The sequence below is a fragment of the Convolutriloba macropyga genome, chromosome 11, assembly GCF_964194025.1.
Source record: "Convolutriloba macropyga chromosome 11, txConMacr16.3, whole genome shotgun sequence".
Lineage (NCBI taxonomy): Eukaryota > Metazoa > Xenacoelomorpha > Acoela > Convolutidae > Convolutriloba > Convolutriloba macropyga.
In genome coordinates this window covers 22943365-22960888 of record NC_134478.1, presented here as the reverse complement: position 1 = coordinate 22960888, position 17524 = coordinate 22943365, and the positions used below count along the sequence as shown (strand labels likewise).

General features: G+C 38.0%; 1 protein-coding gene across 1 annotated transcript in view; it reads right to left on the bottom strand.

Annotated features, from left to right (window-relative positions):
• Positions 1-12279, bottom strand: part of LOC142349838 (syntaxin-1A-like) — a 59099-nt gene extending 46820 nt beyond the window's left edge. The window contains exons 1-2 of the mRNA XM_075401642.1: positions 12081-12279; positions 11940-12008 (exon numbers count right to left, since the gene is read on the bottom strand). Coding sequence (XP_075257757.1) covers positions 11940-12008; positions 12081-12260 — 249 coding nt within the window. The 5' untranslated portion in view covers positions 12261-12279. The remainder of the gene's footprint in view (positions 1-11939; positions 12009-12080) is intronic.
• Between the last annotated feature and the right edge of the window lie 5245 nt (positions 12280-17524).

The following is a 17524-nucleotide window of genomic DNA, read 5'->3' as shown; positions in this document are numbered from 1 at the left end:
ATCGAGGTTTAAAATTTTGTGAACATTTCACTTTTCACAATGATTTTCTTCTCTTTCAGAAACAATTTGCGAATTTCTTCACAATTCTATCTGAAGAGATATCGAGGCTCTTTTGTCTCAACGCGGTTTTTTAAGACAAGTTTGGATTTGGATCAATATTTTTGGATTTTTAGAGCACTTTGTTTCTGCGGCTGTTTGAATTATTTTGCTTTCTTCTCATGACTTCCTAGCGAAGAATAATAAGTACGATGCATATGTTTTAATGGTGAATAAATGATTTCCGAATTAATCTACGCAACTAATAGTTTTTTGACTTGAACGAAATCTAAATGAAACTCGCGGTTTATAGTTTATGAGTTTGATTACTTTGAAATTTTTGTAGTAAAAAATTAGTAAACTTTTGAGTTCTCTGTTTTTTCTTCTGTAATTGTGCCACTGATTGAGTAATGAAAGGTCTCATTGACATCAGTAGTGGAATAACGGGAGCTTATCAATGGCTAGAGTTCATAGCTTGTAATTTCTATGACTAGACACCATCTGTTTTAAAGAATAAAAGTGAAATTGGAGTTCTCACCGTTTGTTTCTTAGATGCGCCCTTCAAAATGAATTATTAAAGCCAAAAATGAGGCACATTTTTACTGGAATCTAAATTTCCCTTTGTTACGCACTGACTTTTAAGAGTGTTCCTCATGGTGTTTTCGGAGATTAATATTAGCAGAAAAATAATGTGAATAATTGTCATTTTACAAGGACTTATTTTGATGTTTCACAGTGCGGTTTTTAGCGGATATATTTTGAATAAACTTAGCTAGTAATAGCCTTTTATTGAGCGGTTCGGATGCGCGATATATCCACTAGTTACCTTGAGTTTTGGAGCCTTATTTAGCCACAATATAACACTAAAGAAGCCTGTTCTAACTTAGTTATTTTATGAAGAATTTCCAGTTCAATCTTTAATTATTTTAACATAAATTATAACAAAATAATTAAAGTTTTCGGAGATAAAATAAGAAGTTTCGAGATTATTGTTGAGTTCGAATAGCAACTGATAGTCAGGCTGTTTCTCCGGTGTTCTGGAGATCGTAGGTTCCGCAGGACTGTACCTTGAGTTGTATTGGTCCTTCGTAAATATTTACTGATCTACAAGTTGGGCAATTTCCGGCTTTTGTACGTCTCTTGATGTTTGTTAACTACAGATACAATTTCCGTATTAGCACCTACTTTATCAGAATAATTACTTCACCAAGTACATAATTTCTCATGAAGTTATTTACCAATTATGCAAATTTATCGTCAGTGAACTCAAAAAGGTAAATATTGAAGCTTTTAGGCACTTGATATGTTTATCAGTAAACTGTCAATCAGCGGTTGTTTTTAATAAACAAACAAATTAGGGGTTACAGGCCTAGATGGAAATACTAGCTATATATGGCCTTGAAATCTATCTGAATATGAACTAGATTAAAGCACTTATTTATGGATGTTTAAAGGAAAATAATCACGTAACTATGAGGGACGAGATAGGGGCGTGACACTACCGGACTTTATGAAAATTTTCCATGAAAATTTTGAGAGGGAACTGGGTTTTACAATTTTTCTATAAAACATATAATCTGCACGAATATAAGAGTATACACATGTTTTTGTTGGAGCCACCCAATATATGTTTTCTTAGAAAAGAGTTGTGAACGAAAGCATTAAAGTTAAACACAATTAAAGAATTTAAAAGAGATAAAGTTTAAGGTAAAACAAATTGAGATAAAGGTTAAAATAAAGAGGGTTAAGACAAGATTAAAGGCTTTGAAGAAACATTTGAGAGTTGAGAATGCGCTAATGCTGAATAAAGAGTGAGAACATAAGATAGAGTTAGGGTTGAGAGAACGCGTTAAGATTAGCACTGAAGATAATCATGGTTATTTTGCTGGATAAAGGCTCTAAATGTTGAATAAGGTATCACATATGTACTGGTTGAATGAGTGGTCTAAAGCACTGGTTATTATCGTGGATTTGAAGCACTAGTTTTAAATAGAGAAGCACTTAGAAGGAAAACTTAATGGATGAATGGATACTTAATCAGTTAAAGGATTAATACTTGTCGAACTATATAAGACTTTCATGGACTCAAAGCATACTTTCCTCTCGGGGTGAAGCTGGGTTATCTAGTTCGTCTTCTGTGTTGAATCGGTCCATGGTGTTGAGTGACATGGTAGAAGTTGCAGGCATGGAGTTTCGTCTGATGTCGTTTGAGAGTTCCCATGTCTTCTGGCGATATAACTGTTGGTGGTTTCTTGAGTTGTTTCGCGAGGTTTGAGACTACATCTGCTTTCAGATGTTTCGGTACGGAAACTAATGGATTAAGCGGTACATTTGTTCCATTAAGCTTCATGAAGTTTGGCACCATTCGTCGTACAAAGGCTACTTTATGGTATAATACATGAAGAGGATACGTAAGGCTAAGCTTCCAATAAAGACAATGATTGTCAAAGAGAAAGCTTGATTCGGACATAGGATTCGAGTTTGTCAATTAGTGCTGGCTTGAATGATTTCATTTCAGTGGTAATGGGCGTTGCTATGTCGTCTAATGAATATATCATTTTCTGCTGCCAGAGTTAGAAAATGTCATGCGGAAAACTGGAATCAACGAAAAAGCAACCTGGTTTCAATACAACATTAATGATCTACCCTAATACTACCAGCCTTAAAAATTGATATGGCACAGAGTAGTAGCAGTAGTAGTACGGTTTTAGGGTAATCCATTCAGTTATGAGACATTATTCCAAGTTCACAATTACTTAAAATCTTTTCTGCCAGTTATTGCCGTAGCCACAATTGCAGTTAAATCTCCATTTGCATATTCATTAAAGAAGAATTGATTCCCTACAAGGCCTATAGGGCTTCATTTAAAAATAGTATTAAACTGAAAACATAGTAACTCAAAAGTATAGTCATATTTAACTGCACTCAGATAGAACATGTAGAGCACTTACAGCATACAAAAGGTGAATGTATATTCAGCATGAAAATCAACTTTACTGTGAAAAACGCTTCAATGACAAGAAATTAAGGTCCAATCTGAAATAAACTATCGTTCTTGTGTAAATAGTTAACAATTTGCTAGGCGATTCGACCTCTGGATACATTGTAAAATTAGAACTATTGTTTTCCGAAGCCGAAAATCTACAAGACAGACTTGCGAAATCGAACACTAAACTTGAAATGAAAAAATTCAAACTAAGCGACTGGAAACTGGAAAAATCTCGAATGCTCTATGCTGCCTAACCGACAAATCGATTGGCAGTGTCTTACCCTAAAACAAGAAAGGGGAACGAAAACAGTAATGGATATATTAGTTGAAAAGCAACCCAACCGACAGATAGCAAATCTTGACTTTATTGAGAAAGGCCCTCAATCAAACACATTACCCTATCACCCCTCTATCTACTATCGCATCAACCCATCTGCACTACGTGAAGAACCACGAAGAACTGAAGACCATGAAGAACCACGGCAGCCACGACCCCTCAGGATTAGATGCAAATGAATGGAGACGTGTGATCACGTCGTTCAAATCTACGTCAAACGACATTTACAAGTCATTGGCAAAGTTGACCATTTTGATTTCGACGCACGAGATATGCTTTCTCGATGCGTACAATAGCTGTAGGTTGATAGAACCCGATAAGTGTCCTGGCGTACGGCCCACAGGTGTTGGTGAGGTAACGCGACGTTGGAAGGACCATCGTAAAGTGCGTCATAAATGACCTCAAATTCCTCGGAGGCAATCTCCAACTTTGCCTTGGCCAAAGATGTGGGAACCTTGCCATTCAATCTCTACGTGAAGCCTTTGAGCAACAGGAGACACAGGCCATTCTCCCTACCGATGCGAAAAATGCTTGAAACAGTTTGAACAGAGACTTAGCAAGCCCTAAAAACATCGAACTCCTTTGTCTATCTCTTCACTTGGCTTTATCCAACTCACATAGACCCCAACCAATCTCTAGGTCTCCAAAAAAGTCTCCATTCCCGTGAGGGCACCAGTCAAGAAGGACCACTTGCAACGGCAATGTATGGACTAGCTATTTAGCGCCTCATTGAAAAAGTTTCGGACTACAATTTAATTCAGAAATGGTACGCGATGACGCAAACACAGCAGAATCGGCTGGAGCGCTGAAGGTCCAACAGTTGAAATTGCATGGTCCTTGATTTTAATAGAGACAAAGCTTTTAATAGAATGTAGAAAATCATAAAGTCTCATCTATTATACCACTAAATAAATTCGAGTATAAGAAGGGAAGATCACGAAAATCACAGACTAAAGATCAAGCCTAGTGTCATCAGTAAAAACCCAGGCTAGGGAGTCAATAAAAATAACTGGCATGTGGTCGATATATATATATATATATATATATATATATATATAAATATATATATATATATATAAATATATATATATATATATATATATATATATATATATATATATATATATACATATATATGATGAACAATAAGGGACTTAAGACGCTGTCTCGAAATTTCAAATATGACCCTTAAAATCTCCGAAAACTGCACATTTTATTGGGTGCTAGTAAGTTACGCAACAAAAATTTGCCAAGGTATTAGCCAAGATGTTGTGAGAGGAATGCGTTGGTGAGAGTACGACAGGAAGGAACACATTATTATTGAAGAAATAAAATATTTTCTGATGCAAGAGTTAGACAATGTCCAATGAGTCATGCAGAAAACTGATATCACCGAAAAAGCAACCTGGTTTCAATACAACATTAATGAGTTGCCCCAACATAACCAGCCTTAATAATTGATTTGGCACAGAGTAGTAGCAGTAGTAGTACGGTTTTAGGGTAATCCGTTGAGTTATGAGACCATTATTCCAAGTTCACAATTACTTCAAAATCTTTATGCCAGTTATTGCAGAAGCCACATTTGCAGATAAATCCCCATTTGCATATTCATTACAGACGAATTGATTCCCTGCAAGGCCTATAGGGCTTCATTTAGAAAAATAGTATGACACTGAAAACATAGTAACTCAAAAGTATAGTCATATTTAACTGAATTCAGAACATATAGAGCACTTACAGCATACAAAACAAGAAAATGTATATTCAGCATGAAACTCAACTTTACTGTGAGAAAACGCTTCGATGACAAGTAATGAAGCCTCCATTCTGAAATAAACTATATCGTTCTTAAGTAAATAGTTATTAATTTGCTAGGCGAATCGACCTCTGAAAACATTGTAAAATTAGAGCTATTGTTCTCCGACGCGCAAAATCTGCAAGACAGACTTGCGAAATCGAACATCAAATGAATAAAGTGAAACCAACCCACAGATAGCAAATCTTGAAGAACCACGAAGAACTGAAGATCATGAAGAAACACGGCAGCCGCGATCCATCAGGATTAGATGCGAATGAATGGAGACGTGTGATCACGTCGTTCAAATCTACGTCAAACGACCTTTACAAGTCATTGGCAAAGTTGACTATTTTGATTTCGACGCACGAGGTATGCTTTCTCGATGCGTACAATAGCTGTAGGTTGTTAGAACTCGATGAGTGTCCTGCCGTACGGCCCACTGATGTTGGTGAGGTAATGCGACGTTGGTAGGACCATCGTAAAGTTCGTCATAAAAGACCTCAAATTCCTCGGAGGCAATCTCCAACTTTGCCTTGGTCAAAGATGTGGGAACCATGCCATTCACTCTCTACGCGAAGCCTTTGAGCAACAGGAGAAACAGGCCATTCTCCCTACTGATGCGAAAAATGCTTCAAACAGTTTGAACAGAGACTTAGCAAGCCCTAAAAACATCGAAGTCCTTTGTCTATCTCTTCACTTGGCTTTAGCCAACTCACATAGACCCCAAACAATCTCTAGGTCTCCAAAAAGTTCTCCATTCCCGTGAGGGCACCAGTCATGGTGGCCCACTTGGAACGGCAATGTATGGACTAGCTATTTAGTGCCTCATTGAAAAAGTTTCGGACAACTTAAATCAGAAATGGTACGAGATGACGCAAACACAGCAGAATCGGCTGGAGCGCTGAAGGTCCAACAGTTGAAATTGCATGGTCCTTGATTTTAATAGAGGCAAAGCTTTTAATAGAATGTAGAAAATCATAAAGTCTCATCTATTATACCACTAAATAAATTCGAGCATAAGAAGGGAAGATCACGAAAATCACAGATTGAAGATCAAGCCTAGTGTCATCAGTAAAAACCCAGGCTAGGGAGTCAATAAAAATCGATGGAATGTGGTCGATATATGTAAAATCGTAACCAATGGCCTAAAACCAGAACTATCAGAATTTTAGGTGTGAAATATTTCTTTAAGTCGAACGAACAATTAAGTAATGCAACTAGAGACAATATAACAGCTGCAAACACCAGACAACCCTTAAGAGAACATTCAACTCTGTTTTGGGAACAAGCTACCAAGTAGATTAGGTTCAGTAATGACTTTAACAAGAAACGAAAAGTGAAGTAATTTTGTTAGAGCGGTTACCTTGAACTCTCAGAAATTTCGGGTATTCTATTAAAGATTTGGGATCTGTGGTGCAGTGATTGAGAGTTGGCAGAACTTTGGCGCTTGCTGCTATCATATGTACTGTTATCACAAAATGTGGAATCATAATAAATGTCATCATTGAACTGTTACCATGAAAGTCTCTGTAAAGAGGTTAAACCATCTCTTTCAATCTCTTGCGTAATTTATATATAGGTAGTATCCTAGCTCTCATGAGGTCCAATAAGAGCATATAAAAAGCCACTGCTACGTAGCTGAAGTTCATAAACCGATTATAGCGTATTACTGACCTCAATGCATTTTACGGGGATTTATATGAAATTGCGTTCTATACTGAATACTAGCTTGCTGTAATCCGCGAGTAGCTTGATGCAACAAAAAAAACGTTAGTAGTCACTGACATCCGTTATAACTGAAAGAAAAAAGAGTTTTACAAAATTCGTAATTTTGGCCAAATCTGAAAATTTTTACAAGATGGGACTCCATATTTGTCCACCCCCCCCCCCCAATTTTGCGAACCCGATATGGCTGAACCCAGCCAGGATCACCAACACTCTAGGGGCCCCCAAGCTCTTTGTGTACCAGAATTGGTAGCGACAGCTTTACTAGGTGGGGAGCCATTAACACTTATATGGAGAAAAAGTGATAATTTTGGGTTAAAATCCGAAAACGCTGATTTTTGAGTTTCATGAACGCCACCTATTACAAGGTGCAATAAGGCCTGGAGCCCATGCCTAATTAGGCTCGATGCGGACCATGCCCCCCAAACCGCCTTATGTAAACAAACGACCCAGAAATGTAGGATGTGCGGACGGTACCCTAGGAATTCCCCTATGTAAACAAATTGCACGTGAGAATAGAAAAATCCGGAGTTCGCATATATGTAAATTTGGTAGCCATCTTGACTGTTATCTATTAGGTAAGTTCGGTATTCGACACGTTGAAGTTTTACGGCATTGGTATGACGGAATGTAAACAAAGTAGCCAATAGCATTATGGCAAGTGGAAACGTGGTGCAATAATGACGGTTATTTGGTTTGAGTAAACAAACTGTTTGCTCGGCTCAGTATAAGCGCAGCGCAGAAGTTGCAAACCGTGAGCGAGTTAATATTCGATTGTTTGGCATAGTTTGCCGGTATTATTGAGCGTGAGGCTCTGTCAATCGTTAAGCGTCGTTGCGTTAACTTTGCCAGAGCGATTGAGCGCGATGCTCTGAATAGTCGCTGTTATAGAATGCCAGAGCGATTGAGCGCGATGCTCTGAATAGTCGCTGTTATAGAATTAGAGTTAATTGGCAGAGTTTGCCTGGTTGATTGAGCGAGAAGCTCTGAGTAGTCTTTGCGATTCGGTTAGATTATCGAGCACAGATTGCTGTTGCAAGTGAGCGAGAGGCTCTGGAACTTGCGGTATTTGATTGAGCAAGCGGCTCGGATTAGTTACAGTTATTTGGCAGAGTTTGCCTGATTGAGCGAGCTCGGACTTATTGTTGTTGTTAGACTGTGGTTCATCAGTCTGTTATTAGCTGAAGGATAATTCCAGCTGTTTTGATTGCGTTTGAGTATAAGCGGCAATCGGTATTACTGTAGAGTTGGATTGAGAAATAACTTAGTTACTTATTGTTCCAAGCTTGTGGTTGCTTGTGTTAGAATTAGTTATAGTAGTAGTTATTTTGATTGTCGTAGCGCATGTTACCTGATGCCTATTGAGTTATTGTAATTAGTGTTACAGTTATTTAATTTAAGTGTTTTTACCATCGACACTTTTGAACAGCCGAGAGCATAACACGGGAAATCTATTGTTGTTAAGAAGAAGACGAACCACCAAACTTAAACCTTTCGAATTGTGAGATCTGGGCGCTATTGTTTTCCCGTGACAGGCTGCCTAATAAAGTTCAGAATCTTACAATATACATATATATATATATATATATATATATATATATATATATATATATATATATATATATATATATATATATATATGATGAACAATAAGGGACTTAAGACGCTGTTTCGAAAGTTCAAATATGACCCTTAAAATCTCCGAAAACTGCCCATTTTATTGGGTGCTGGTAAGTTACGCAACAAAAATTTGCCAAGGTATTAGCCAAGATGTTGTGAGAGGAATGCGTTGGTGAGAATACAACAGGAAGGAACACATTATTATTGAAGAAATAAAATATCATTTTCTGCTGCAAGAGTTAGACAATGTCCAATGAGTCATGCGGAAAACTGAAATCACCGAAAAAGCAACCTGGTTTCAATACAACAATAATGAGTTGCCCCAATTTTACCAGCCTTAATAATTGGTACGGCACAGAGTAGTAGCAGTAGTAGTACGTTTTTAGGGTAATCCATTGAGTTATGAAACCATTATTCCAAGTTCACAATTACTTCAAAATCTTTTTTTGCCAGTTATTGCAGTAGCCACATTTGCAGATAAATCCCCATTTGCATATTCATTAAAGAAGAATTGATTCCCTACAAGGCCTATAGGGCTTCGCTTAGAAAAATAGTATGAAACTGAAAACATAGTAACTCAAAAGTATAGTCAAATTTCACTGAACTCAACATATAGAGCACTTACAGCAAACAAAACAAGAATATGTATATTCAGCATGAAACTCAACTTTACTGTGAAAAACGCTTCGATGACAAGTAATGAAGCCTCCATTCTGAAATAAACTATATCGTTCTTGTGTAAATAGTTAACAATTTGCTAGGCGAATCGACCTCTGAATACATTGTAAAATTAGAGCTATTGTTCTCCGAAGCGGAAAATCTACAAGACAGACTTGCGAAATCGAACATCAAATGAATAAAGTCAAACCAACCCACAGATAGCAAATCTTGAAGAACCACGAAGAACTGAAGATCATGAAGAAACACGGCAGCCGCGATCCATCAGGATTAGATGCAAATGAATGGAGACGTGTGATCACGTCGTTCAAATCTACGTCAAACGACCTTTACAAGTCATTGGCAAAGTTGACTATTTTGATTTCGACGCACGAGGTATGCTTTCTCGATGCGTACAATAGCTGTAGGTTGTTAGAACTCGATGAGTGTCCTGCCGTACGGCCCACTGATGTTGGTGAGGTAATGCGACGTTGGTAGGACCATCGTAAAGTTCGTCATAAAAGACCTCAAATTCCTCGGAGGCAATCTCCAACTTTGCCTTGGTCAAAGATGTGGGAACCATGCCATTCACTCTCTACGCGAAGCCTTTGAGCAACAGGAGAAACAGGCCATTCTCCCTACTGATGCGAAAAATGCTTCAAACAGTTTGAGCAGAGACTTAGCAAGCCCTAAAAACATCGAAGTCCTTTGTCTATCTCTTCACTTGGCTTTAGCCAACTCACATAGACCCCAAACAATCTCTAGGTCTCCAAAAAGTTCTCCATTCCCGTGAGGGCACCAGTCATGGTGGCCCACTTGGAACGGCAATGTATGGACTAGCTATTTAGTGCCTCATTGAAAAAGTTTCGGACTACAACTTAATTCAGAAATGGTACGCGATGACGGCAACACAGCAGAATCAGTTGGAGCGCTGAAGGTCCAACAGTTGAAATTGCATGGTCCTTGATTTGGATATAATGTCATCAAATTTCATTTCATGACCAAAGCAGAGTTCGTCAATGACGCAAAAAAATAAATTTAAAGACAAAAACGTAAGTATTACTGATGGATCTAGAGTCCTTGGATCTGTAATCGGAAACGACTTACACTCCTGCAGACAAAATATAGAACAACAAAAGCAAAACTATTTACAGAATGCGAAAAATAGCAGAACACGCGAAAAATGCCCCTCAAAATGTTTACAAATGTTGACCAACTCTGCGACAAAAATTAACTTAAGTGGAAGAATCCGAGAAAGTTATCAATGATCACCTAATCCCTAACCTTGTGTGTAACATCAGTTACGACGAGACCTATCGCGAAATATTTTCACTCCCCGTACTCAAAGCCGGGCTCAACATCATTCGCCCTCAAGACCGAATTCACGAATATGAAAGGTCAAAAAACTCAGAGCCGCTATCTATCGGGGACGTAGCAAGAATTGAGAAGATCAGAAAGGACAAATCAGTGAAGATGAATTTTAAAAAAATCTAGCATCAGTTATTGATCTGGCCTCTGAAAAACATGCTTCCTACTGGCCTAATGCCATGCCATTGAGAAATATAACTTCGATTTGTCCGAGACGGTATTGCCCTCGCTATGGTTGGGAGCCCCTAAGCTTGCTTCCAATTTTGTTTGTAGTGAGTCACTCAGTTTCTCATGACCTTCACTGTCCCAGAGGCGGGTATACCCACTTAAGAGATAACAACATCCGTGGTCCTCTCACCAATCTGCTTGAGGAAATTTGTTTTGCTGTTGAAATCGAGCCGAATCTGCCGCTGCAAGGCGAGACATTCGCAAACAAAACAGCAAGCACTGGAGATGACGCACGATTGGATATTAAAGCCGATGTCCTCTGGTACAGCAGGTTCACAAAAACGTTTTTGTATGTAAAATTTTTTAACCCCTTTTGCGAAAAGCTGCCCGAGAGAAATTGAAGACGCGTATAATTTCCATGAAAACAAAAAAAATAGCCTCGAGTTCTAAATGTTGAGAAGAGCACCCTCAGTCCTTTCAACTTGTCTTGCACAGGAGTAGCAGGACCCTCAGCAACCCGGGTGATAAAGCAAGTTTCCAACAAACTCAGCCTCAAGAACAACGACGCTTACGCCCATATCATCACATTTATCCAAAAAAATTCAGCTTTGTGCTAGTTCGGAGCTCCGTACTCTGCCTGCGCCGTTCCCGTTCGCTCCGAAGGCCGCAGCCGGTTGAGGCTTCCATAGGGACTGTCGAGGAAGGGAGGCTTCTAATTCGATCGAATCCTTGTTTTTAGCTGGTACTAATGAATAATTCTGGCCACTATTTCTGTAAATACTACTTTTGACCACCTTTCCGAAAAGGTTGACTTGTTGTTTGCTATGGTTGATCTTGAATTTTCTCCTATTTATAGAAATGAGATTTTTTGTTCAATTTTCTCTTGATTCTGCTACAAATGTACATAATTTGTATGAGACTCCTTTTGTAGTAAACTAAATCATGTTTGAAAGAAACTTTTATCCCAGGTTTGATTTCCTTAGCTTAACCAAAAAAGAAAAGTTGAAATTATTGATTGCTTCTACTCAAGAGCCATTCGAAGTGGGGAAAAAAGTCAAGCTTTCTTCACACACGGTAAATTTTCTTCATGGCGGAAAAGGAAACAGTTGACACCCCACGAACGCTTATTGGAAAAATCTCCCCAAAAATTATACAAGGGGGTTAAAACTGCTAAATCAAATGAGTTAAATTTCAGATGAAGGAGCAACGATCTCCATGGCCTGTGGAAGTAAACAACTTACACTGTCTCTGAAGACTTCTATCGACGATTTGTCAAATTCCATCACTGTTGAAACGATTGTCGTCCCAACCTAAACAATTTTATATGAACCATTGAAAGACATAAAATTTATTATTCGCTCGCTTTGCTAGTTTGCATGTACCATAGATGCAAAATTCGCAACTTCTTCCATAGCACTCGGAATTGGGACGCCATCGGCGTCAAGCTCGCGATCACGCAGAGGTCCATCTGGCTCATCGTTCCAATCTCGTAGCTCTGCGGTACGATCTCTCACGATACCAATAGAATGAGATTCGGATGATATAGAGTCTTCGGTTTCCATTATCTGAAAATATCAGGTTTGCATACTGGAAACGACGTGAAAAAAGTGTAAAATAATTTTGAACCAAAACTTTGTTCTTTCCGGCGCTAGTGAAAATGCCAGATGTACCAAAATATAGAACCTTTATTGCTGGCCAATCGCAATTGAGAAAATGGGAATATTGCTTTCTGATTGGCTGATTGGTAAACAAATTCTCCAAAATAGGATATGAATGTTAACGTCAGAAATTGCGATAAGCCGAAAAAGAAAAATCATATTTTTTGGTGGGAAACTGGTCTCACGTTCGGTTGTCATAGATTCATGTCAAGTCCCACAGGCCGCTGAGGCATGGAATTGGCCCGCGAGGCATGGCCAGATGCGGTAAAAATATAATCTAGCAGTAGGCTATATATCCAACTTTGGTTAATTGAAAGCATAAAGGCACAGTGTTTCAAATTTCTCAACCAATCACATTCGTTGAAACTTCTACATTTTGGTACGTCTATTTGTTAAGACGTCATCGTTCTTTCCCATAACACTTTAGCTGAGTGGGCATGCAATGTAATAGTAGTAGTAGTAAAAGTAGTAGTGCAGGATTTAGAGTAAGACTCTTGGGTTTCCACCCAATTTACAATTCAGATCAGTTTTATCTTCTTTAATATGTTGCAGTTTCCACGTCTGCAAATCACTCTCCATGTTGTTGTTGTTGTTACTTTTCGGCATCAAGCCGAGGGGATTGCTCCCATAGAAGTTTTGGTCTTGATTTCACTATTTTCTGCAATCGGAGCAATCACAGAAAATGGTCCATGTACACACTACTCTTTCGTTGAAGTTCAACATCAGACGGTCCCACATGAATGACAGAATACGTCTTTTGAGTCCCAAAGGCTGGGAAAAGTCTCTCTTCACGCAGATTGTTGGCAACTTTGGCAGTTCGAAAGTAAAAGTTCTCTCTGAATTTCTCGGTTCTCAGTTTTGGAATAATCTGCTTTTAACTCTACCATATTGGTGTTCATAGGTTTCTATCAATGGAAGTGCGTTTTCTTTATCATGGTACAGTTTAGACAATAGAAGTAAATCATTGAGTTGCAAAAACAGGAAGCGGAAGTAATCTTAGGGATACCATGTTTTCAAAGTACGACGCAATCCTAAAGCCCGTTATCCACTTCAACGCACGTTTTTGAAAGCATTCCAGCATTCCAGTCTCATGTGCATTTATTATCTTCCACATACTGATCCGTGAAAAAATTCCAGTATTTTTTCTATAGGGTAATTTTGTTTAGGGTCTTTCCATAATCATTCGCAACTCTAGAAACGTAGTTGAAGAGCAATTTCGTTCTTCTAAAAAACTTATCGTTAGTTTTGTTAATTCTCGCTTTTGTGATTCGATATTCACCCTGTAACCTGACAAAACCGTATTCAGGTCTTTCCCAATAATGCCCTACTGTGATACTTCCAATGGACGGAACAGTGAGCCCCCTTTATGAAGCATCACAGCAGCGTACGTAAATTTCCACAAAACGCAGTGTACTTTAAACTTACAGCAATATATGTTAGGCTCTTGTAGCCGCGTCAAAATACGCCAATTGGGTGTCAAGCCTTCCCTCCACACAACAAGCATTATCAACTTCAGTTAAACGTTTAGTTCCGAGACAGTCCATGAGACAAACATGTGCGATGGGCAAAATTTATATTCGTGCGAACATTATCTATTGAAGTATTTAATTTATCTTTCTACGCAAAAAAACCTTTGTCACATAAAGGACGCCAACTCAAAAAGAATAAATCATAAGCAAGGAAAACTGTCAAAACGCCAGGATAGACAGCTACGCGACAATGATGGCGCAATAAAAACACTTCACAATATGGTGTTACCTGTTTTTAATAAAAGGTCTTCTTTCTGACGAGCCGAAGCACCCGGTTATAGACAAATTTATTGAAACTCATTTTCTCGCAGATATTGATAATTTAGTGAATAATCTGAGACAAAGAGCAGTAAATGGTGAAAAGCTCTGTGAGATTGAAGCATCTGCTAAATGGTACGCTAAGAACCAGAGAGAAACACTGGTGGATAGAGGTCTGTCAAAATCGGCCAAGTATCTTACAGAGCAAGACCTCATAGCAGTACCGTTTGATCAAGATAATGGTTTTCGCGTAATGAGAAAGTCGACATATCAAATGATATTAACAGCACTTTAATGAAAGGAAAAAACAGGAATTGACAAGCGAGAAAATTTATCAAAAGTTGAGGTCAACTGTCGTACAACCCGCCATACCTGATGATCTGGCTAAAGTGCACAAGAAAGTGTCAATGCCAGGAAGTCCGTACTACAACTGGAATAATTTTTTAACGCCAATATTTGAGCGATTGCCTGGGGCAGACATCGAAACCTCCAGTTTGTTAGCGAGAGAAAAACTTGAAAATATTGAAATTGAGGAAAACGATCAAATAATTTCTTTGCATGTAAAAATTTGAAATACAAATGTATCAATTTCGGGAGCAATTGAAATAGCTCTGACGATATTCATTGTCAACTGATAAAGCACCTGACATCGAACGATACACATTCCAGCTCTTACTTATTGAAACTGGCAGTCACCAATGTTAATTTCGAAAGTAACGATAACTGGTACTGTCAGAAATCTTGCCTGGCAACGGGGGCATGCCTATTGGGGGCATCTTAGCCAACGTTTGGATGAAGTCTATTGAAAAACTGATTGACGATAATCAAAAAACGAGTATGAGAATTAAAGATTCCAAAAAATTGCCCCGATTGCTATCGAAAAAATGACTGGAACAGCTAAGATGTCGATTGTGAATAGAACGAGAAATGGTACAATATCAAATTCCAAATTATATTCAAAGAGCAATACGCAAAATTGGGAAATCTTGTTTGGATGGGTCTTAACTGCAAAAATATGCCAGTTGGTGACTATGGCAGAAAACGCAAACATTTTAAAAGATATGTAGATGATATTTTTTGGACCGTAAAAGACGACCCCAATAAATTGCTTCAAGAGGTTATCTATTTGAATCTACATTTATAATTCACTCTGTTGATGTAAAGAAAAACAATTTGTCAAACTAAATTTGTTTCGATTGTATAAAACAAACTTTCTCGAAATTTACGTATATCGTCAAATTAAAATTTTTCACAAATTGTTAATGAATAAAAAATAGGTGTTTACATTTGTCTAAGACAACACTTTAACAAGTTCTAGGAACTATCTTAAAAATTGAATCAAAACTTTTTTATACAATTTTTAGTTTATATACAACTCAGATTTACAGCTGTTATCATTTTCTTCAAAAACATTCTTTTTCTGGATTTTTCGATTTTGGCCATGTTTTTGTATTTCTTGTGTAATTCAGAATTTGCCCTAACCTTAAGCATCCCGCTTGTAGAGGTTTTGCAAATTTCGTTTGTCATGCAAAAAGTGTTTTTCGCCCGATTTATGTTTCACAAGTCAAAATTATGCTTTTAACTGAAATTTTAGCGCGAGTTCCCGCCCCTATAATAATCGAGTTTGTTTAGTCCCGGCTTCAACTTGCTGATGTATATAGCCTTGGTAGTCATGAGTTTCTATTCTGTGCGACAGGCATCCTGGATTTCCATTCAATGTCATTCGTGGAGCAACCATATTCAACAAGATGTTGACCCACCCACTCAATGTTTTGAGTAAGGTTGTCTCTGTATTGTGGAAAAAAAGTCGGTTTATCATGAAGAATAGTGTTGCTTTTTTGACGCTCTTGTGGTGTTGTTCACAGTTGGTCTGTAATGCCAATTGTTATCTTTTCCAAACTCTTGTGCACTATTTTTGAATAGCATTCATCTGGATACTGATTTTTGGTCCAGTATGTTTTGTTCTTTTCAAGCGCCTGATCGAAGGCCAACCAAACCGATGTTGCATTAAAAACCCTGTGAAGCGTTTCATGAATCACATTTTTCGTATGCTAAAGCGGTGCATATCTGCAAAAGTTTAATTTTATTCCTGTGTCAGTTAGTTTTTGATACCAATGACAGGCGATAATAATTTTGCTGCTCATATTTACGTTAATCTCAAGAAAAACCAAATCTTTTCCATATTCGTTTTTTCTAAGGTTAATTGAAGGTTTTGTGTAATGAGTCTTCATTTTTTAAGTACTCGACTGGGTCACCACGAACCATGCAAATAATGTCATCCAAAAACATTTTGAACAATTTCATCCCCTCAAACTGCACCTTTGTCTGTTGATTGCTGCAATACGAACAAATCCAAACAACATCCTCTAAGTTCGCGTATTCTTTATCTATTACTTTTTGGCATTTTGCATGAAACCAGGTCTTGCATGACTCACATTCTACTGTACATACGAGATCCCGTTACATTTGAAATAAAAATTTGTCACCGTTAGCCTTAAGAAAATTTTCATTGCGGACCTTGGGATCTCTGGAGCTAGGTTGCTTGAATAGAGTTCTCTTAGAGCAATTTGTTTAAATAATAAGCTCCTGAAACTTCACATGATCAGTGCGGTTTAGTTTTTTTGGATATGGCATTGGACAATAACGACAATGAATGACAATTGTAAATGGTTGTCAACACACACTTCCAAAATCTAACACACACTGTTACTATCCTTAATTTCCAAAGAAGCTATGCACCATTTCAACACAAAAATAACATTCTTGAAAGGACAATTCGTAGGCTAGTGCGCTGCCCGAATTTTTGGAAAAATTTGACGAAGCTTTAAAAGTGAATGAAAAAAGTTGTCTAAAAAGCCAATATCCAGCAAGTTGGTTTTCAAAAGTACTGAATAAAACGTTACAAAAAAATTAACACAACCAAAGAAATTGAACACACCTGAAAAAATGAGAAAACAATGAAATACCATCGTTGTTTTCGCAAAACAGAGGTAACCCTAGCTCAAGGATTAAGAAAAAAACTAAATACTGCAGCAGAAATAATGTGATATTCACAACCCCAAACTCAAGACAAGCTTATCAACACTGCAATTGGGGTTTCATATGCATCTGAATTGTCAGGTTGTTTAACAGACAACTTGTACTGGAGTTAATTCCACCTATGTTGCGCAGACCTGCAGACAGTCGCCCTAGATGGACAAAAAGTGAGTGAATGTTATGGCTCTTCGCGAGCTTTTGATTGGAGAATCATTGATCAGTACAACGACTCGCCAAATCTAATGACACTGGAAACCATCTACATTGCACAGCGAAAACCGGCACTTAACACGCGGACGACAGCAAGAGCAGAGAGTTAACACTCAAATATGAACACATGCACAC